Source organism: Trichosurus vulpecula, chromosome 3, assembly GCF_011100635.1.
Source record: "Trichosurus vulpecula isolate mTriVul1 chromosome 3, mTriVul1.pri, whole genome shotgun sequence".
Taxonomy (NCBI): Eukaryota; Metazoa; Chordata; class Mammalia; order Diprotodontia; family Phalangeridae; genus Trichosurus; species Trichosurus vulpecula.
In genome coordinates, this window is record NC_050575.1 from 318297377 (window position 1) to 318320677 (window position 23301).

The 23301-nt window shown below is 36.3% G+C and overlaps 1 protein-coding gene across 2 annotated transcripts in view; it reads right to left on the reverse strand.

Annotated features, from left to right (window-relative positions):
* Nucleotides 1-225: 225 nt before the first annotated feature.
* APLF (aprataxin and PNKP like factor) overlaps nt 226-23301 on the reverse strand; it is a 66236-nt gene continuing 43160 nt past the window's right edge. Inside the window, exons 9-11 of one of the 2 annotated variants that reach the window (XM_036752600.1) lie at nt 14098-14144; nt 10929-10970; nt 226-2017 (exon numbers count right to left, since the gene is read on the reverse strand). In XM_036752600.1, coding sequence (XP_036608495.1) covers nt 1812-2017; nt 10929-10970; nt 14098-14144 — 295 coding nt within the window. In that variant the 3' untranslated portion in view covers nt 226-1811. The remainder of the gene's footprint in view (nt 2018-10928; nt 10971-14097; nt 14145-23301) is intronic. The other variant, XM_036752601.1, reaches the window with a different exon arrangement.

Sequence of the window (23301 nt, forward strand, 5' to 3'; positions counted from 1 at the left end):
CTTATGGAGTTTTTGACATCATCAAGCACCGCCTGAATGACCACGGTGATTGGTTCTTGAGTTGGCCCCTTCCCCTAGGTTAACACCCAATAGGGCATGGCTCTGGAGTCAACACCTCCCCTCAGCCAGCCCCATGACTCATCACACAGGAAGTTCTCTGCTCACTGGCATGGGTCTCTGGGCTTCCTGCCCTGGAAGAGGAGCAGCAGGCCAAGCACTCAGCAAGGCCCAATGAGATAAACTGAGCCACCCAAAGAAAACAAAGGCCATTCTGGTCACACCTTGGCCTAGTGAAGATCTGGGCCCAAACTGTGCCTCAGTCCCAGTGCCGTAGGCAACTCTCAAGGATTCTCAGTTACAGAAGAGTTGACTATCTGAATATGCAGGAGTTTCCATATCACAATTTCTTTACAGTAACCAAATAACAGATTGTGGACCAAAACCCCACAAAATACAAAATAAGAATAGTTAAGTTCTTATGCCTAGGGAAAGTAAGTTCATTTCTCATAAGTACTGCACAATTTAAGTACTACGCAATTACCTGGAGAAAATTTTTTAAAATATTAGTCCAACACTAACGGTTACTAACGGTAAAAAGTTACTAATGGTAACTTTTGAAAAATGAATATGAATAGAATAGTACTATGGTTTAGCTTCACAAAGATACTTTTTGATCTAGAGAGTCATGATTTCCATTGCTGCCCCATCTGTCCCTCTGACACATACATACTCGATTGTTCCTGAGAAGTATGAGTAAAAGAGGAGACCTCCTTTCCTTCACATATGTAGTATCCTATTTCCCTAAGACCTGTTTTTGATACAAATTAAGCTAAAATGTAAACATCATAATTTTTAAAGTGATTTTTATTCAATCTGATGAGTGTCCCCCAATTATGTCTCTGGGAAATAAACTATTTTCACCAGCTAAAAAGGTACCAACCCATGACCTGTAATTTTTATCTTGAGCCACAGCCAATCAGGAGAACATGAGTAATTGTCCCAATTATTTCCATATTCTTAATGTAAAAGAAAGCTGCTTCAGAGTTAAAAATTATTCCCTGAGACTACAATTTCACATAAAGCTATCAAGCTTTTCCACATTTAAACTAAGAAAAGCCAAAAATTACAGTAACATGATGTGGGGCATAAAATAGCATCCCTGCACAGTCAACACTTATGTTCATCATTGTCAGGATCCATTTTCACTGATTTTTTCCAAGTTCTTAAGAGCGAAAATAGTCTAAAAAATTGCAGTGGTCACTCTCAGACTATTTTTTTTAAGTATAACCATTATGTAAAGGCTATCATTTAAAAAAAAATCTGGTTCAGTTTAAAAGAACTATGATAACCAAGAAAGATTTCTACTTCCTTACTAATGACAGAATTTTTTGAATGTACTTGCATAGCATATTTTTTTCCCTCTAAAGACAAAATTGCTGGTCAATGAAAAACCAGTCTGGACAAAAGCAGACTCTCTAAGTTTAATTATTTTTCACTTTTTATTACCAGAAGAAAAGAAGATGAGAAAAAAGGTTGCTACTTAACTGAGTTCTCTCTTGAACATTTAGGAACAAAATTTAAAAGTCAAGACAATTAAATTAAATTTATTTTTACAAACAAAAGCATGATTGCTCAGTAGCTATTCCATGATCCTGAAAGCTTAAACTTTTATATGTTCAAAAGGGCAAGATAAAAATTAAAACTACAAAAGGTAGGAAAACAATTACTTCCCAGGAACCTCAACCCTGGATGTCTTATCTTTTAAAGAAAATCAACTTAATATGTAATATTGCATATTACTGGAGGAGGAGTTATTTGTTTCTTTTCATGAACTTTTTTGCTTCTTTCAAAAGCTCTTCAATATCTTCACCTTCTTGGTCTTCATTTGGTGGCTCCCAGTCAGAATCCTCATCTGTTGGTTCATACTCTTCTTCTTCATCATCTAAAAAGCTGTCATTCAAATCATACTCATTCGGTTGGCCGTCATTATCACTATCTTCATCCAAAACACTTGCACCTACACAAACAAGATTCAAATACTTAACAATTTAATTACTTCTAAATCATTACTGTCTCTTAGTTTATTTGAAAGCTAATTTCAGAAGCTCTGGTTGCAGGAGAGAAAGAAGAACCAAAAGTGAGATGAGCAGTCACCACAAAGTTCTAGGAAGTACACTAAATAATAATTGAGGATTATTTATCCACATGAAGGGGCAGTATAATATAATGGAAAAAGCACTGGTTTGGGAGTCAGGAAGCCTGAGTTTTAATATTGGCTTAGACACTAGCTTTGTGACCTTGGTTATTACATCACTTAATTTCCAAATCTCAGTTTTCTAATCTGCTGGAGAAAAGGCTTGCATTACTTACTTCACAGAGTTATTAGAAGAAAGCACTTTGTAAACCTGAATAGCCCTATAAAGTGGAAGTTATTATTATAAGGTTTTCAACTACTGCCATTGGTTATGATCCCCATTAAGACCCAGACTGGTATAAATAAAATTAAGTCCCTACGGATATCACAATCACTAATGATACTACCTACTATAATGTGGGTATCAAGCCATATAATATATGCAAAAGGTTTTGAAAAGTAGAGTTATTATAATTATTATGTCAACAGCTTGTCAAGGTTAAGATTTCTATAATTATATTTGTACAAAAAAAATTTCCCCAATACCATTCTCCTGGCACCAAATGGAACCTTTATGCTATTCCCACACATAGTTCCTCCACAGTAAGCAAGAGGCAAGCAGAGTACAACCATAACCAAGAGTGGCTCCACTTTGAAAGCTTTTGACTAAAATTCTATACTAAGTATGGCAGAACACACTAGTTTTAAACAAATATTGAAATGGTTAGATGGCTAGATATATCTGGGTCACAGGATAAGAAGTTAGCACCTTTGCCTCTGAATGTATACCTTTTTTTCCACCTGAACCTATGTCATCTTTGGTGTGGTGAACTACAGTGTGGAAATCCCTTCCCTAATGCAAATGGGCAACTCATCTGTCATTAACACTTTCGGATTGTTGCTTGGTACACTGTGAGAGTAAGAAGATCGCCCAATGAATAAAATAGAGAAAAAGGAGATAGGAGAACTGGGCATGCAATTGAAAAAGCTAGAAAAAGAACAAATTGAAAATCCCCAATTAAATACCAAATTAGAAATACTGAAAGCCAAAGGAGAGATTAATAAAACTGAAATCAAGAAAACTATTGAACTAGTAAATAAAACTAAGAGCTGGTTTTATGAAAAAAAAAAACAGTAAAATTGATAAACCTTTGGTCAATTTGATTAAAATAAGAAAACCAAATTACCAGCATCAAAAATGAAAAGAGTGAATTCACCTCCAATGAAGAGGAAATTAAAACAATAATTAGCAGTTATTTTGCCCAATTGTATGCCCATAAAATTTGAAAATCTTAGGGAAGTGGATGAACATTTCCAAAAATGCAAATTGTCCAGATTAACAGAAGAGGAAGTAAAATACTTAAATAACCCCGTCTCAGAAAAAGAAATTGAACAAGCCATTAATGAAGTCCCTAGGAAAAACTCTCCAGGGCCAGATGGATTTACAAGTGAATTCTATCAAACATTTAAAGAACAATTTATTCCCATACTTTATAGACTATATGGGAAAAAAGACAAAGGAGTCCTACCAAATTCTTTTCATGACACAAATATGGGACTAACCAGGAAGAGTCAGAACAGAGAAAGAATATTATAGACCAATTTCCTTAATGAAGGTAGATGCAAAAATGTTAAATAAAATATTAGCAAAAAGATTACAGCAACTTATCACAAGAATAATACATTCTGACCAGGTAGGATTTATTCCGGGAATGCAAGGCTGGTTCAATATTAGGAAAACTATCAGCATAATTGATCATATCAACAACAAAACTAGCAGAAGCCATGTGATTATCTCAATAGATGCAGAAAAAGCTTTTGACAAAATACAATAACCATTCCTATTAAAAACACTAGAAAGTATAAGAAAACAGAGTCTTCCTTAAAATGATAAGTAGCATCTACCTAAAACCATCAGCAAGCATTATACATAATGGGGATAAGCTAGATGCATTTTCAATAAGATTGGGGGTGAAACAAGGATGGCCATTATCACCTCTATTATTCAATTTGGTGCTAGAAATGTTAGCTTTAGCAATAAGAGAAGAAAAAGAAATCGAAGGAATTAGAATAGGCAAAGAAGAAACTAAGTTATCACTCTTTGCAGATAATATGATAATTTACTTAGAGAATCCTAGAGAATCAATAAAAACTACTTGAAATAATAGATAACTTTAGCAAAGTTGCAGGATATAAAATAAACCCACATAAATCCTTGGCATTCCTATATATATACATATATGCACATGTATATACATATATAAGACATGTATATATACATATATACGTATATATACATGTATATATATACATATATACGTGTGTGTGTATGTGTGTGTATATATATGTATATATATATACACACACACATTACTAATGAAGCCCAATAGCAAGAGATAGAAAGAGAAATTCCATTTAAAGTTACTGTGGACACTACAAAAACTTGGGAGTCTACCTGCCAAAACAAACCCAAGACCTCTATTAACACAATTACAAAACACTTTTCACACAAATAAAGTCAGATCTAAATAAATGGAAAAACATCAGTTGCTCATGATTAAGCCAAGCTAATATAATAAAAGCGTCAATTTTACCTAAATTAATTTACTTATTTAGTGCTATACCAATCAAACTGCCAAAAAATTATTTTGTAGAGCTAGATAAAATAATAGCAAAATTCATCTGGAAGAACAAATGGTCCAGAATATCAAGGGAATTAATGAAAAGAAATGCTAGGGAAGGTGGCCTAGCCATACCAGATATTAAACTGTATTATAAAGCAGCAATCATCAAAACTTGGTACTGGCTAAGAAACAGAGTGGTGGATAAGTGGAATAGGTCAGGCATTCAAGACACAGTAGTCCACGACTATAGTAATCTACTCTTTGATAAACTCAAAGAGTCCAGATTCTGGGATAAGAACTCACTATTCCACAAAAACTGCCAGGAAAACTGGAAAATAGTATGGCAGAAACTGGGCATAGACCAATATTTTACATTGTATACCAAAAAAAGTCAAAATGGGTTCACAATTATATATAAAGGCTGATACTATAAGCAGTTTGGGAGAGCAAGGAATAATTTACCTGTCAGATTTATGGAGAAGGGAAGAATTTATGACCAAATAAGAGATAGAGAGCATTATGAAATGCAAAATGGATAATTTTGATTACGTTAAATTGAAAAGTTTTTGTACAAACAGAGCCAATGTAACCAAGATTAGGAGGGAAGCAGAAAACTGGGAAAGAATTTTTACAACCACTATCTCTGATAAAGGCCTCATCTCTAAAATATACAGGGAACTGAGTCAAATTTATAGGAATACAAAATAATCATTCCTCAACTGATAAATGGCCAAAGGATATGAACAGGTAGTTTTCAGAGGAAGAAATTAAATATGTCTACAGGCATATGAAAAAATGCTCTAAATCACTATTGATTAGAGAAATGCAAATCAAAACAACTCTTGGGTACCACATCTCTCCTGTCAGATTGGCTAACATGACAAAACAGGAAAATGATAAATACTGGAGAAGATGTGGGAGAATAGAAACATTGTTACATTGTTGGTAGAGTTGTGAACTGATCCAACCATTTTGGAGAGCAGTTTGGAACTATGCCCAAAGGGCTATAAAATTGTGCATACCCTTTGACCCAGCAATACCACTTCCAGGCTGTACGTATCCCAAAGAGATCATACAAGTGGGAAAAGGACCCATATGTATAAAAACACAGCTCTTTTTGTGGTGGCAAAGAATTGGAAATCAAGGGGTTGCCCATCAATTGGGAAATGGCTAAACAAGTTGTGGTATATGAATGTAATGGAATACTACTGTGCTTTTAGAAATGAGGAGCAGACGGACTTCATAATAACCTAGAAAGCCTTACGTGATCTGATGCTGAGTGAGGGGAGCAGAACCAGGAGAACATTATACATGATTACAGAAACACAGTATCTATGATGACTAACTTTGATAGACTTGGCTCTTTCTCAGCAATGCAAGGTTCTAAGACAGCTCCAAAAGACTCATGATGGAAAAAAGCTATCCACATCCAGAGGAAGAACTATGGAGTCTGAATGCAGATTGAGGAAAACTATTTGCTCTCTTTTTTTTGCTTTTTTGGTTTTGTTTCTTCTTTCTCATGGTTGGTTATAATTCTTCTCTACAAATTTGACTATTGTGAAAATAAGTTTAATGTGAAGGTATATGTAGAACCTATATCGGATTACATGCCATCTTGAGGAGGGAAGGGGGAGGAGAAGGGTGGGGGGAATTTGGAGCTCAAAAACTTGTGGAACTGAGTGTCGTAAACTAAAAATAAAAAACAAATTCAAAAGAAAAAAAAAAGAAGATTGCCCAGTTGTGTGCCCAGGGGTATACATCTTTAGTATTCATCAGAGGCAGTATTTGAATATGGTCTTCCTGATTAAAAAGCCAGCTTTTAATCCACTACACCATTCTGCCTTTTACCTCTATATACATAATGACAGATTTTTCCTAAAATATTTATATACAGTTGGATAGAAAATCAGAGATGGTGGTCACTGAGCTAAAGGCATCTAGAATTTAGGAATAAGCTAAGAAACAATGAAGATAAATGAAGAATGATAAATGGTAAGAATTTTTTAAGTAAAAGAAAATAAAGAGCTTTATTCTTAGCCTCTTCAAGGTCAGACCAAATTTGCTCATCTTCAAAGTCATTCCTGGCATCTGAGCATGCTGCATTTTGAAGGAACATAGGCTTACAGCTAGAACGGAACTCTGAGATCCTCTGGTCCAATGATTTCATTTTACAGATGAGAAAAATGGAGCTCAGAGACAGTAAAAGACTTGCCAACAATCACATGCCTAGTGAAAGGATAAGCTGGGATTCAAACTCAGCTCATATGACTCAAAATCTAAAGTGCTCTCCACCACGCAGGCTGCCTCTCTGAGAGCCAGGCCACCTAAAAGAACTCCCATGTAGCAGGCAAACAAAATTATAATGCGCCCAAGTGACAGCAGGTCATTTTCAGCTGACATTATGCTAGAAATGACACTGTATGTGTTTTGAAGCACTGACCTGGGCCTCTCTGTGAGCCAAGCAATTATCAGACCTTCTAGCAGCAATTAAATTAATGACTTTGTGATTTACATACATCAACAATGATCTAGTTGGGAGCTTGCTTTTTTCTTAGCTTCCTAGCAGTCTAGATGAATTTTTAGGGGAATGTCAGCTCTCTTCTTCAACAAAGCCATGCCAAACAGCATTCAGTAAAGGTTAATAGATGCCTATCTGCTTGGTAAACTGCTTTGAAAAGAAGGCACTTGTTGATCCTAACTATGACAAGCTTTCTTGTACCTTGGCAGCAAGTTCAGGAATCAAGACTCTATTTCTAAAATAAATATTGCTAACCTTTTCATTTAAGCTGCTTGGAAAATAATAAGAAACTGTCCTATGTCTATTTAGGGAATGAAGTGATTGTATCTTCATAAAATAAACATAATTTACTTTTATACAAAAATTAAATGCTGGGAGCATTTAACAAAAGAAGAAAAAACACAAGTTTTCTCTGATTTAGAAGATATAGCATGGATTATACCTAGAAATTGGAGATCTAAATGAAAGATAAAATCTGTAAAGCTCAACGAGATCCTAGGCACTGGGCATATAAACACAAATGTCAAAAAGTCCTCTACCTTGAGTACCTGATAATCTAGTGAGGAGACATGTACATATATAGATATATAAAACAGAAAAAAGTGACAGGGGAGAGAAGGAAAGAAATAGAAGCTAAGGAGATCAGGAAAGACTTCATGTTGAAAGTAGTACCTTTAGGGGCAGAGCGCCAAGATGGCAGGGCAAAGTCATCACTTTTTTCCAGCTCCCAACATACCTCTCTAAACCACTTTTATAAAGCACAACACAACCAAATTCTAAGTGAGATAACCAATAAAAAGTCATAGCAAGTCATTTTTCCAGCCCAAGGTACCAAGACTGAAAGGTTTGTAGATCCGGGGGTGGGAGCTGGCTAGGAGCATATTGGAGTGGCACCAGCTGTGGGCGCTGAAAGTAGCGGCGGCAGCAGCAGTGGCGGCAGCAGTACTGGGAGTACTTGGCACCCAGGGACACTATAGGGGACTACCATACTAGCACTGGGTGCAGGACCTGGTGCCATTTGGCAACTTCACTGCCCATTAGTCAGTTCTAGTTATAAGTCCAGAGTGAAGAAGACCATTTGCAGTTGCAAGGAAGCAGGGAATCTATCTACCCAGAAAAGGACCAAAGCACAGAACAGGAAGGCAGTGACCAGACCTCTGCCCAGGTCACACTACCTAGGAAGCACTGAAAACCTACAGGCCCCCAAATCTAGCTGAGAAAGCAGCAGGGCATAAAAATCAGAAGACTAGGCCTGACATCCCCACTGCCCCAGAGTGAGCAGAACCCAGCTCTAACATAAAGTCCAAAATCAAACAAAATTTAATCGAAATGTGAACTATCTCACAGGAAAAACAACTGACCTGGAAAACAGATGAAGGAGAGATAATTTAAGAATTATTAATCTACCTAAAAGCCATGTTTGAAAAAACATGAAGAAACAGCCTAGATCTCATATTTCATGAATTTATAAAGGAAAACTTTCCAGATATCAGAACCAGATGGCAAAATAGAAATTGAAAGAAACTACCAATCACTTCCTGAAAGATATCTCAAAATAAAAACTCCCAGAAATATTATAGCTAAATTCCAGAGTTCCAAGTCAAGGAGCCAAAAAGAAAGAATTCGAATACTGTGAAGCCACAGTCTGGATCATTCAAGAGTTAGCAGCTACCTCTATGAAAAAAATAGGGGGCTTAGAATGATATTCTAAAAGGCAAAAAAGCTAGGATCATAACCAAGATTCTATGAAATGAGGGATTTACACTAAGTGCTCTCTAAGGTTTCCTTAGGCTCCTAAGTTCTATGCATTTGAGTCTCAATTCAATGCCTTCATTTACTCTAAAAAGAAATATGGTGGTATGAAATGTCAACTGGTTGACAATATGGTTGCTCTATAGGCAGCAAAGCAGAATTAAAGTTGTTAGATATATTTTTAAAATGATAGATTATAATGAACAAATAAAGCTACCATGGATGTAGTCATGGTATTCTCTTCATCCCGCAAAAATTCCTGAAAATAAAATCTGCTTTAGAAAAAAAAACTTCCTTTAATATTTTTCAAGTAGTAGTACTGCATATCATATAGTGCCAATAAAAACCATTTATCTCTTTTTTTGTATCCTCAAAGTTCTAAATGAAGATATTTCAGAATTTGAATCTACATTTCCTTTACAACTTTACTGTAACTGTACACTTTTATCAGATACTGTGTTCTCAGAATTGCTGAAGAAGTGCTTTTCAGATGTATTTTTTAAATCAGATCATCATTTTACAAGTTAATTATATAAGCAGAGACTTCTTGAAATTGCTAATTTTCCATACAGGTTTTCTGTATTGGGATTTAAGATAGCAGCTATTTCAATAAAGATCAACAGCTCATAAATAACACTTCAATATTTTCTTCTTTTTTAAATAAGCAGCTTCATCAAAAAATCTTTTTTTCTTTGTAAAAACTTTCATATTATATCTATGGCAGAAAGAAAAAAAGATGTGTGGGATTTGATTAGAAATGTATTACAGCATATCATGAGTAGTGTTTTCAATTTCACTGACAAGGAATATATAACATTATAAAAATTTTTCTAAAAATGCACAATTTTACTTATAGAAATGCCATTTCCTTTCATGTTCCAATGTTCCAAATTTAATTTTCAAATGTAATAGAAACTTCCATTTTAGCACTTCTCATCAATAGTGCACCTGCAGATTATGTGAAAAATGCTCCCATCTCCATCTTTGCCTGTTGAAATCCTACCCATCTTTTAAAGCCCAGCCAAAAGCCAACTCCATCATGAAATCTCTTCTTACATTTTTTTTATTTCCCCCAGTCGGATTCCTGTCAAGTCAGAAAGCATTTTGTTCTGGACCTCTCTTAGGAATTTATCATCACCTGTGTTATAGCTATCTCATGCTGGTTACTAACACACTCTCCCCCATTCCCACCCCAAAAAGAGAAAGAAAAAAATCCCAAAACCCATCCAAACAAAAAACCTCCATTTAAGATTAATATTCTTCAAGTGATGCTGCATGTTACAAATCACATAATATCATACTCTTAAGAAGAATCAAAATTATAGGTGATCTAAAGGGAAACAGAGAGATGCACAGTGAGCATAAGCAGGCTGTACCCTATTACTAACAATGATGTGTGTAAGAAGTGGAGTAGGAGGTATCACTGAGGAAACAATCAGAAATGGAAGTGGGCTATCCATGAGAAATAGGGAAGAATAGAGAGACAACCTGAAAGCTGCACTAATAATCCAAGAAATATTAAAGAGGAAGCCTTCTGGGACATTCGATAGATTCCCTGTGGAGAATTTGTGAAATGATACAAAAAAGCATCCTATAAAAGGTGTGGATAGGTAATCACTTGTGTCCTTGGAGAGACTGACCACATAAATGAAGTTAGAGTGTCACTGAAATATAGTTCTTGGTCACTCTCTTCATGAATGGCAGAAGCATCTCATCTAACCCTTTATCTTGTGTAGGTCCTAATACAATGCAATGCCCAGAGAAGACATATGATGTTTCTTAAACAGGATTATTTTTATATCCAGTATTTAAGAGGATTTCATCAGATTTTCATCTTGGGTTTTTTTCCTCAGTCTTTCCCACACAGAATAGCACCTTTTAAAACTTCAACATTACTCACCTTTCTTAGTAGCTTTGTGTCTGGATCTTTTGGTTTTCATCTCTGCAGAAACACATGCATGTGTTGTTATAGTAGCAGAGAAATAAGTAGAAATGAATAAAAAATTCAAGCTTCAAAGAATAATTTTAGCAAATTACAAAATAATAAATAACCAACTGGAGTATGACATTTTAACAAGGGATCAAAATGACAGATGAATACAGCATGAGGATTTCTTTAAACTCATTTTTGTCAAGGAAAAGTAAGTATTTATAAACTCACATACTCTTCTGTCAAGAGAGACAACATGACCTAGTAGATAAAATGCTAGATCAGCATCAGGAAGACTTATATCCAAATCTCATGGGGAAGTCCCTTAAGTTCTAGATGCATCAGATAACTCTACAAGACTTAGCTACTAAGTGCCAACACTTAGGAAATTACAGATCCTTGACTTCTCTGATACAGATTCTACTACTTAAGGCCTCTTCTTTTTAAAGTAATTTGTTATATACTTTAAGCCAAACCAAATGAACAGATATTTAACAAACATTTACCTTAAAGTAAATTTTTATTGATATGTTTTGTTTTGACATCACCCAGATTCCCCCTTGTATCCCTGCCTCTTTCCTCCCAAAGGGAGCCATCTTTTAAAACCGAGTTTAAAGGGGAAAAAAAGAGGAAAACAAGAGGAGAAAAAAATCAATAAAACCAATTAATATATCAATAAAACCTGACAGTATACTTAAGGTTCTGCCCCCATGTCCCCCTCTCCTCTGCAGTGCAGGGCAGATATCTTCTCATTATTATAGATTATTTATTTCCTCTGTGTACTTTTGCATCCTCCTTTTGTCCCCTATATTTATGGATAAAGTTTTCTTTCATATAGTATGCTCCTTTTTACAATCAATCAACAAACATTTATTAAGTGCTTACTAAGTGCCAAGCACTGTACAAGGTGCTGGGGATACAAAGTAAAAAATTCAACAGTGCCCTGCCCACAAATATCTTATAAACCACTAAAGAATGCAACAAAGAAAATACAAAGCCATTCTAGGATAAGAGGCCCTTGGAACTACAGAGAACCCCTAGAATGACCTTGCATTTATTTTGTATAAATAATTTCAATTATTTATTGCAATGAGGCCCATGAAAAGCCTCTGGGGAGGAGCAAAAGAGGAATGGGGAGCCAGCATGCTTATACCACATTTGATTACAATTGCTATCTGAGTCTGGATTTTCCTCACATATCATTAATTGCTAATGTTCTTATATCCTTTGAAAATCATGGTAAAGGTATAATTAACACCATTAGAGTCTCTGTTCATTCCTTGCTGTGTTCCCAATCCAAGGCCCTTCAGGGATAATCCATTCGTGTATTGATGTGTTGTCTCCCCTGATAAGACATGATTCTTCAGCACAGGTACAATTCAGTTTTGTCGCTTTTCCCCCAGACCTAGTACACTGTCACAGTGTAGGTGCTTAATAGACTTTATTTATTTATTTATTTTTTGTTGAATTGATATCTTGTGCCTAAGGAGACAAAGAGCTGAGTTTTCAAGAAAACTGGAGGTTTTAAGAGACTGGGGTAAGAAGGGAATGCACTCTTGGCATAGGAGAGAGTTTGTTCAAGGGCACAGAGATAAAGGATCAAGTGTCATGTCTGAGGAAGAGGGAGTTTGGCTGGACCTCAGACTGCATGAAGGGGAATAAGGAATAATGGACCTGGAAAGGACAGTGGGATCCAAGTCATGAAGTACTTTAAATTTCAAATGAAGGAGTCTATATTTAGCCCTAGAGATAAAAGGGCATCAGTGGAACTTACTGAGCACGGGAGGGATATGGTCAGCCTGTACTTTAGAAACATCATTTTTGCAGGTGTGTGAAGAATGGATTGGATCAAGGAGAGACATGAGAGAGGGAGATCAATTAGAAGATATTATAATAATCTAGATGAGAAGCGTGAAGGGCTTGACCCACAATGGTGCTATGTGAATAGAGAAAAGTGTACAGATGAGAGATGGTGAGGAGACAAAACATACGTGACTTGCCAACTGATTAGCTATGTGGGATATGGGAGAGTGAGTGGCCGAATACGATTCTGACGTTACAGTCTGGGGTCACTGAAGGATGGTGGTGCCTTCAACAGGAAGAAAAAGAGGGGTAGAGGAACTGAAGGAAAGGGACATACTGGGTTTGAGATGTTTGCAGACATCCAGTGTGTGGTGACATGAGACTGAGGCTAAGGAGAAAGAGTGGGACTGAATCTCTAGACCACAGAATTATTTATATAGAAATGATAACTTGTTAATTCTCTCTCCTTCCATAAGTCATACTTTATTTACTAAGCTGTGTCAATGTCGTATCCTTTCCTCCTCCCCTCCAACCCACCCACCCAGAAAATGGCAAGTTTCTCAAGGATAAGGATTGCTTTTCTGTTTAGTTTTATATCCTCAGTGTCTCACACAGCAACTGAAGACTTGCCATTCAAATAGAAACTTCTCTGTTTAGCTTTTAAATCCCTTTACAGCCCAGGTCCACGCCTCTCCCCATTTTCTGGGGTCCAGTGAAACTACCTTCGTGCTGTTCCTCACACATGATCCTCCATCTCTACCTCCTCACCTATGAATGGGCCATCTATCCTTCCTGACTGTAACACACTCCTTCACTTCTACCTCTCAGAATGCCTTGTTTACTGTAAGTTTGCTCAAGAGATACTTTCACACAAAGCCTTTCTGATCTCCCCAGTTGCCCACAAACTTTATATTTCATTTAAACACATTTTATATACACTTATTTATGTATATGTATAGAATCTAAGTACTGTGAGGACAGGAATGGTTCGTTTTTGTCTTTGTATCCTCAGCGCTTAGCACAGTGCCTGGTATGTAGGAGGTGTTTAATAAATGTTTGTCAATTAATTGATAAATAAATGCTCATTGGATTATACTGAAAAAATTTTCTATAAAGCTAATTCTTCTCCTAAAATTGTGCTTTATCTACTCTTGAATTTTCATTTGTTCTGTCAAGTGAAATGTGCCTCATTATTTGCTTTTAAAAATTCAAGAATTTCTGAATGTGGATTAATATGCTAAACATTAAAATCATAATGAAATCATATATTCATAAAATCTCAACATAAGTAATACTATTTTCATGATTTTCAGTTTTATGTAATAAAAAGATTTACCTGATGGTTCACTATGCTTATATTCTATCTTGTGTTGAGGATTCTTCCTGAAAAGAAAAAAGAATAAAATAAATCTGGTTTACCAATTAATAATTGCTTAGAAACTAGTTTATGACATAGAAACAAAAAACATCAGAAGTGGAAGGGACCTCAGAGGCCATGCAGTCCAACCCATACCTGAAAGATAATCTTCTCCATAATATGGCCCAAATTGGTTATTGCTTAATGAAGTCCAATGAAGAGGAACCTTCAACCTTCCAAGACTTTCCACAGTATTTTGAGACATATCCATTTGTTGGAAAATTTTCTCTTTACACAAAGCCTAAATTAGTCTCTTTACAACTCACACCAACACTCAGGTGGCATAAACTAGATGTCATTTACCATCCTGGTGGCCACCCTCTGGAAACTCTCTAGCTTGTCAATGTTCTTCCTAACATTCTATATGCGGTCTAATCAGGGCATTATTGGGAGTATCAATTAGATACTAGGCTTCTCTAAATGCAGCCACATCTCTTCTATCTTGTTCTTGTCAAGTTGATTCTCTGGACCCAGTAAAAACTTTTTATTGATCTCTATTAAATTAAAGGGCTGCTAGATGGCTCAGTGGATAGAGCCTGGAATCAGGAAGACCTCAGCAGTTCAAATCGGGCCTCAACACTTACTAGCTATGTGACTCCAGGCAAGTCACTTAACCTTTGTTTGCCTTATTTTACATGATGCAGAAAAAAAAAATCCAAAAAGAAAAAAAGAGCAAGAAAGCAAGACGGCTGTCTGATGAGTCTTCACAAATAGCTGAGGAAAGAAGGAAAGCAAAAGGTAAAGGAGAAAGGGAAAGATATGCCCAACTGAATACAGAATTCCAGAGAATTGCAAGGAGAGATAAGGTTTTCTTAAATGAGCAATGCAAAGAAATAGAAGAAAACAATAGAATGAGAAAGACGAAATCTCTTCAAGAAATTAGAGCTACCAAGAAAATGTTTCATGCAAAAATGGGCATGATAAAAGACATAGTAGAGACTTAACAGAAGCAGGAGAGATTAAGAAGTGACAAGACCATACAGAAGAATAAACAGGAAAGATCTTAACATTATTCATAACCATCATGGTGGGGTTACTGATGTAGAACCAGACATCCTGGAGCATGAAGTCAAGTGGGCGTTAGGAAGCAAAGCTAGTGAAGGTGACGGAATTCTAGCTATTTAAAATCTTAACAGATGATGCTGTTAAAGTGCTGCGCTCATTTGCCAGCAAATTTGGAAACTCAATAGTGGCCACTGGATTGGAACAAATGCACTCATTTCACAAGCCAGCAAGGTTATGCCTAAGATTCTGCAAGCTAGGCTTCACCAATATGTGAAAAGAGAATTATCAGAAGAGCAGTCTGCTTTTAGAAGAGTCAGAGGAAAGAGAGGCCAAACTGTCAAAATTTGATAGATTATGGAGAAAGCAAAGGAGTTCCATAAAAACATCTATTTCTGCTTCATTGACTACACTAAAGCTTTCGACTGTGTGAATCACAGCGACATATGGCAAGCCCTCACAGAGATGGGAGTGCCAACTGCCTTTCCTTCTCTTTCTCTTCAAATCCTTCTCCCCTTTATTCTCTTTCCTGCCTTCTCCTTTGTTCCTCCTAAACTCCAACTCTGTGTAACAGACTGTCATTCCTACTTTAAGCCACGATCTAGAAATCCAAATTCTATTCTCAAGTGTTTGGCACCAAGCTATTCATTCCCCAAATACGTCTACTTACTGAAGCCCTTGCCTTCAATAGGAAACAATAATGAAAATATCTGTTTTGCCAAGTCATGGGAGCTAGATACACACTCTAGGAATGAATGGTTATTTATCAAGCACTTACGTGCCAAGCACTGTGCTAAGGCCTAAGTTCTAGGGATTCAAATACAAAGATAGTTACTGCCATCAAGGAGACCCACCTATAAATGGTATGCCCTTTCCAGAAGCAATGGTACTACTGCTTTGGTTATTGTTCTTAGAGCATGAAGGAGAAAGCAAGGAGTGACGTGGGGGTCACCATAAGGAAATAATGTGCAATTGGACAGGAGGTGAAGTATAGTCTAGGGGCTCACTAGATAAAGTGAGCCATGTATATGTATGTTTGCTGATGTGTCAATCAAGACAGCACAATTTCTTATTGATAGTTCCAAAGCAGAGGGAATTAAGTCACTAAGGGTACAAATATGTCTCAAAGTTGTGTTTAATTGTGGCCTAGACTAGTATTTATGCTTGTTTGTTAGGTTTTGTTTGTTTGGTTTTTTTGGAGGGAGGAGGTGAGGCAATCAGGGTTAAACTATTTGCCCAAGGTCACACAGCAGTAAATGTCAAGTGTCTGAGGCTGGATTTGATTTCAGGTCCTCCTGACTCCGGGACTGGTGCTCTAATTCACTTCACCATCTAGCTGCCCCATTCCTGCTTCTTTGACTTGTGGAGTTTGCTAATTCCACAAAAGACTGAAATACAGCCTAGTGGAAACAAGCTGGGTTGGGGATTTTCCACATTTCACTTCAGAGCTTAAAAATGAAAATACCAATTACATTTTTGACACTGTTGTTTCATTGATAATGAAAAATGGTACATCTTGTTCATTAGTTTCCTACTTTAAATATATTAATGACATTTTATTTTTTCCTTGTTTATGACAGATAGAAAGAACTCACATTGTAGCTGCATTTTAATAAGACAATTTACATTCTTGAAGAGAAAAAAATGTTTTAAGTCATTAAATAGTTATTGAATGAATCAAAAGCAAATTATCTAAAAGATTTTAGAAATGTTTACTTGACATTCTTTGTTTAAAGTCTGACTCTAGTACCTAAATGGTGTGGATATGAGATTGGGTTTTTAAAACTGTGCCAGTGAAGTACCAATATGGCACTACCAATATGAAAAGGTTTCTACCAACATAAAAAGGTTTGAGTAAGGACTAGGTGATATACTATATGTTTGTCCTCCAAAGACCTAATCTAAATTCATAAGTGATCATCACCAGATGGTTTTGCCACTAGGTGATGATTTTAGCAATCATGTGTATACTAGACATGCTCAGAATGTCAGTACCAGTAGGACCCAAAGAGAAGAAATCATGACTCTCAAAGTACTGAAGGGCAAGGATTCTAAGACCAAAGAAGGAAGCTAGGAAATATAAGTTATTAGTTATTCCATTTATTCCTTATCATTCAATGCCTGATATATGGATCCCACCTATGGCTCTCACCTCAAACCTAAAACAATCCTCCTTTATGATCTTTCTGCCCAGATTATCTAAATTCTTCAAGTACTCAACTAAAACGCTCCCACCAACCACCCCAAAAGGAGTTCTCTCTTTTCTCTGAACTTCTCTACCACTTTTTGTCCAGAACGTTTAGCACTTATCACACCATTTGTTATCTTTTCTTCTAAAAATTTTGTCTTCTCAACTCCAGTGCAGACTCCTTGAAAATAGAGACAATGTCACATAATTATTTGCATCCTTTACAATGCCTAACAATTTCTTTCATTTATCTTGGATAGAACTGAGCATGTTTCTCATTCTTAAGAAATTAAATTCTATTTTCTGAACTTTACGAAATTTTTCTCACTGAAATTAACTTGAATAAAAAATTTTCTGTCAAAACTGAAGTGGAGAACTTCTGGGAGCCAAGATGGTGGAGTAAGCAGTAGATTGCTGTCCCTTTCCCATTCCCAACCCCGAACACCCATAAAATAGCACCCTAGAAAAAGACCCTGGAACAGTGGAGGCAGCGGAAAGACAGGGTGGAGCAGTCTTTTGGTCAGGGAGACTTAGAGGATCAACAAAAAAGGTCCACATCACTCAGCTTAAAAGGGGAGTGCAGTCCAGGAAAGTAGGTGTCCCAGCAAGCCAGCAGCAGGCTCCACCTCAGCAAACCAGCAGGAGATCCTGTGCCCTCGAGCAGTGCAGCAGGAAAATGCCAACACCACAACCCAGACATGCCTTAGCACAGCAGGGGAACCAGCAAATTCCAGCTCAGAGAACCACCACATGTGCTAGTGCAGCCCCAGGCTGACAGGCACGTGCCAGCAGCTAGACCTCCCCATGCTTCCGCAACAGCCCCAAGTGGATAGGCATCTTCAGCAGCTGGACCTCCCTATGCATCTGCCAAGCCACAGGCAGGCAAGTGTCCTCCAGCAGCAGACTTCTCCGTGATTCAGCACAGCTCTGGAGAGGCAGGTATCCTCCAGCATCAGACCTCCATGTGTTTTAGTGTATCCCCAGGGAAATGTAGAAAAACCCCACTTGGCCTCAGTACATGCCAGACATCACAACTGGGATCCCAGCTCAGCACCAGATAAGCTGCCAGACCTCTAAAGACTCCAGCAGCCAGCACCTGAGTCCCCAGGGCACAAAGCTAATGACCAGTTCCTAAGTCCCCAGCACAAGAAGCTTGTGAAAATGCCCTTGTGCTCCAGCAGAAGAGCTCAATTTTAAAGGCCAGGAAATAGACAAACATCATGAGCAAAAAGCAAAAATGAACACTAGCCACAGATTCTTTCCATGGGGACAGGGAAGATCAAAATACAAACCCAAAAGAAGATAACACTGTCAAAATACCTACATCAGAAACCCCAATGGGGAATATGACTTGATCTCAAGCCAAAAAACCCTTCTTGGAAGAGCTCAAGAAGGATTTCAAAAACCAAATAAGAGAAGTAGAAGAAAAATTGGGAAAAGAAATGAAAGGTATGCAAGAGAGAGTCAATAGCTTGGAAAAAGAAGGACAAAAATTGACTGAAGAAAGCAGCTCCTTAAAAAGTAAAATTGGCCAAATGGAAAAGGAGGCACAAAAGTTTACAGGAGAAAATAATTTCTTAAAATTAGAATTGGGCAAGTGGAAGCTAATGACTCTATAAGACATCAAAAAATCAGTCAAACAAAATTAAAAGAAAGAAAAAATAGAGGAAAATGTAAAATACCTCATTAGAAAAACAAATATTCTGGAAAACAGATCCAGGAGAGATAATCTAAGGATTACTGAACTACCTGAAAGCCATGATCAAAAAAAGAGCCTGGACAACAACTTTCAAGAAATTATCAAGGAAAACTACCTTGAAGTTCTAGAACCAGAGGGTAAAATAGTCATTGAAAGAATCCACCAATCACCTCCTTAAAGAGGTCATGAAATGAAAACTCCAAAGAATACTTTAGCAAAATTCCAGAGTTAACAGGTCAAGGTGAAAATATTACAAGCAGCCAGAAAGAAATAATTTAAATATCATGGAACTACAGTCAGGATTACACAGGACTTAGCAGCTCCTACATTAAAGGACTGGAGGGCCTGCAATATGATAATCCAGAAGGCAAAGAAGTTTGGATTACAACCATGAATCAACTATCCAGCAAAACTGAACATAATCATTTAGGGGAAAAGATAAGACATTCAATGAAATAGGGGACTTTCAATCATTCCTGATTAAAAAAAAAACAAGAACTGAACAAAAAATGTGAATTTCAAATATAAGAAAACCATGAAAAGGTAAACAGGAAAGAAAAAAAAGATGTTATCCTGTAAGCTTAAACTATTTACAACCCTACATGGGAAGATGATACTTGTAACTCTTGAGAACTGCATCTTTATTGCAGCATTTAGAAGGGGTGTATACATAGATAGAAGGTGTGGGCATAAGTTGACTTTGATGTGATGATAAAAAAAATTAATTAAAGGGTGAAAAAAAGGATTGTACTGGAAGAAGGAGGAAGGAGAAGGCAGAGAAGGGTAAACTGCATCACAGACAGAACTACAGAGACCTATTACAGTTGAGGGAAAGAAGGAAGGGAGATGAGCATTGTTTGAACCTTAAACTCTCATTGGATTTGGCTCAAAGGAGGAAAAACACATACTCAGTTGGGTATAGAAATCTATCTTACACTATGGGAAGTATCAGGAGAAAGGGGAAAGAAAAGGAAGGGGGTTGGATAGAAGAGAGGGGAGAAGAGAGGGAAGAAGTAGTAGGGAAAGAGGAAAGAAAAGGGAGGGGGACTGAGAGAAGGGAGGACAGATTGAGGCTGTGTCAGAAGCAAAATACTGGTGAGGAGAGAAAGGAGAGAGAAAAGCATAAATAGGGGAAATAGGATGGAGAGAAAGACAGAGTTAGGAATCATAACTGTAAATGTCAATGGGATGAACTATCCCATCAAACAGAAGCAGATAGCAGAGTAGACTCAACACCATAATCCTACAATAAGTTGTTTACAAGAAACACGTTTGAAGCAGAGGGATATACACAGAGTAAAGGTAAAAGGCTTGAGCAGAGTATATTATGCTTCTGCTGAAGTAAAATAAAAAGCATGGGTAGCAATCATGATCTCACACAAAGCAAAAGCAAAAATAGATCTAATTAAAAGATATTAGGAAGGAAACTACACCCTGCTAAAAGGTACCATAGACAATGAAGTAATATCAATACTAAACATATATGCACCAAGTGGTATGGCATCTAAATTCTTAGAGGAAAAGTTAAGGGAGTTATAGAAGAAATAGACAAAAAACTATACTAGTAGGGCACTTCAACCTCCCCCTCTCAAAACTCTAGATAAATCTAACTACAAAATAAACAAGAAAGAAAAAGGTGAATAGAATTTTAGAAAAGTTAGATATGGTAGACCTCTAGAGAAAACTGAATGGGGATAGAAAGGAATATACCTTTTTTTCAGAGGCACATGGCACTTACACAAAAATTGGCCATGTATTAGGGCAGGGCTGTCCAACCTTAGGTTTTTACTGAAACAACAGACAATATATTTTGATCTGCCATTTTAGTGAGAGCTCTGCCTTGGCTCAGCTTCGCTTACTAAAGCATTTCTGCAAATTTCTATGCTTGTAGGCAGGCTGCATAAATCACACTGCGGGGCCGCCTTTTAGACAGCCCTGTACTAGGGCATAAAAACCTCACAATCCAATGCAGAAAGGCAAAAATATTTAATGTATATCTTTCAGATTATGATGCAATAAAAATTACAAGTAATATAGGGCCATGGAAACATAGACTAAAAGTTAATTGGAAACTAAATAATCTAATTCTAAAGAATGAGTGAGTCAAATAACAAATCACAGAAGCAATCAATAGCTTCATCAAAGAAATCACAATAAGACAACATACCAAAATTTATGGGATGAAACCAAAGCTGTTCTTAGAGGAAATTTTGTATCTCTAAATGCTTATATGAATAAAATAGAGAAAGAGGACATCAATGAATTGGGCATGCAACTAAAAAAGCTAGAAAGAGAACAAATTGAAAATCCCCAATTAAATACCAAATTAGAAATTCTGAAAATCAAAGGAAAGATTAATAAAATTGAAATTAAGAAAACTATTGAACTAATAAATAAAACTAAAAGCTAATTTTATGAAAAAAACAATAAAATGGATAAATCTATGGTAACTTTGATTTTTTTTTAAAAAAGAAGAAAACCAAATTACCAGTAAAAAAATGAAAAGGGTAAAGTGAACACCAATGAAGAGAAAATTAAAACGATAATTAGGAGCTATTTTGCCCAAGTATATGTCAATAAATCTTATAATCTAAGTGAAATGGATGAATATTTACAAAAATATAAACTGCCCAGATTAACAGAAGATGAAATAAAATAAATTACCCCACTTAAGAAAAAGAATTTGAACAAGGCATCAATGAACTCCTTAGGAAAAAATCTCCAGGGTCAGATGGATTTACAAGTGAATTACCAAATACTTAAAGAACAATTAATTCTAATGCTATATAAACTATTTAGAAAAATGAGAAAAGAAGGAGTCCTACCAAATTCTTCTTATGATACAAATATGGTGCTGATACCTAAACTAGAAAGAGTCAAAACAGAGAAAAAAAATATAGACCAATTTCCCAAATGAATATAGATGCAAAAACTTTAAATAAAATATTAGTAAAGAGATTACAGCAACTTATCACAAGGATATACATTATGACTTGGTGGGATTTATACTAGAAATGTAGAACTGGTTCAATATGAGGAAAACTAGCAGCACAATTGACCATATTAACAACAAAACTAACAGAAATCATATGATTATCTCAATAGATGCAGAAAAAGCTTTTGACAAAATACACCCATTCCTATTAAAAACACTAGAGAACACAGGAATCAGTGGCATTTTCCTTAAAATGATAAGTAGCATCTATCCAAAACCATCAGCCAGCATTATATATGATGGAGATAAGCTAAAAGCATTCCCAATAAGATCAGGGGCAAAACAAGGATGTGCATTATCACCACTGTTATTCAATATTGTACTAGAAATGTTAGCTTTGGCAGTAAGAGAAGAAAAAGAAGTTGAAGGAATTAGAATAGGCAAAGAAGAAACTAAGCTATCACTCTCTGCAGATGACATGATGGTATACTTAGAAAAACTTAGAAAATCAACTAAAAACTACTTGAAATAACAACTTTAGCAAAGCTGCAGGTTATAAAATAAACCCACATAAATCATAAGCATTTCTATATATTACTAACAAAGCCCAACATCAAGAGATAGAGAAATTCCATTTAAAGTAACTATAGACAATATAAAATATTTGGGAGTCTACCTGCCAAGACAAACCCAGGACCTATATGAACACAATTACAAAACACTTTTCACACAATTAAAGTCAGATCTAAATAGTTAGAAAAATATCAGTTGCTCATGGGTAGGCTGAGCTAATATAATAACAATGATAATTATATCTAAATTAGTTTACTTATTCAGTGCCATACCAGTCAAACTACCAAAAAATAATCCTATCAAGCTGGAAAAAAATAACAAAATTCATCTGGAAGAACAAAAGTTCCAGAATTATTAAGGGAATTAATGCAGCGAAGAAATGCAAGGCAAGGTGGCCTAGCTCTACTATATCCAAAATTGTGCCAGATCCAAAACAAAGGAGCAATTGGCAAAACTACTTGGTACTGGCTAAGAAACAGAGTGGTAGATCAGTGGAATAGATTAGGTACACAAGACACAGTAGTCAATTACTATGGTAATCTACTATTTGATAAACCCAAATACTCCAGCTTCTGGGATAAGGACTCACTATTTGACAAAAACTGCTGGGAAAACTGGAAAACAGTATGGCAGAAACTAGGCATAGACCAACATCTTACAACATGTACCAAGGTAAGGTCAAAACGGGCACACTACTTAGAAATAAAAGGTGATACTAAAAGCAAA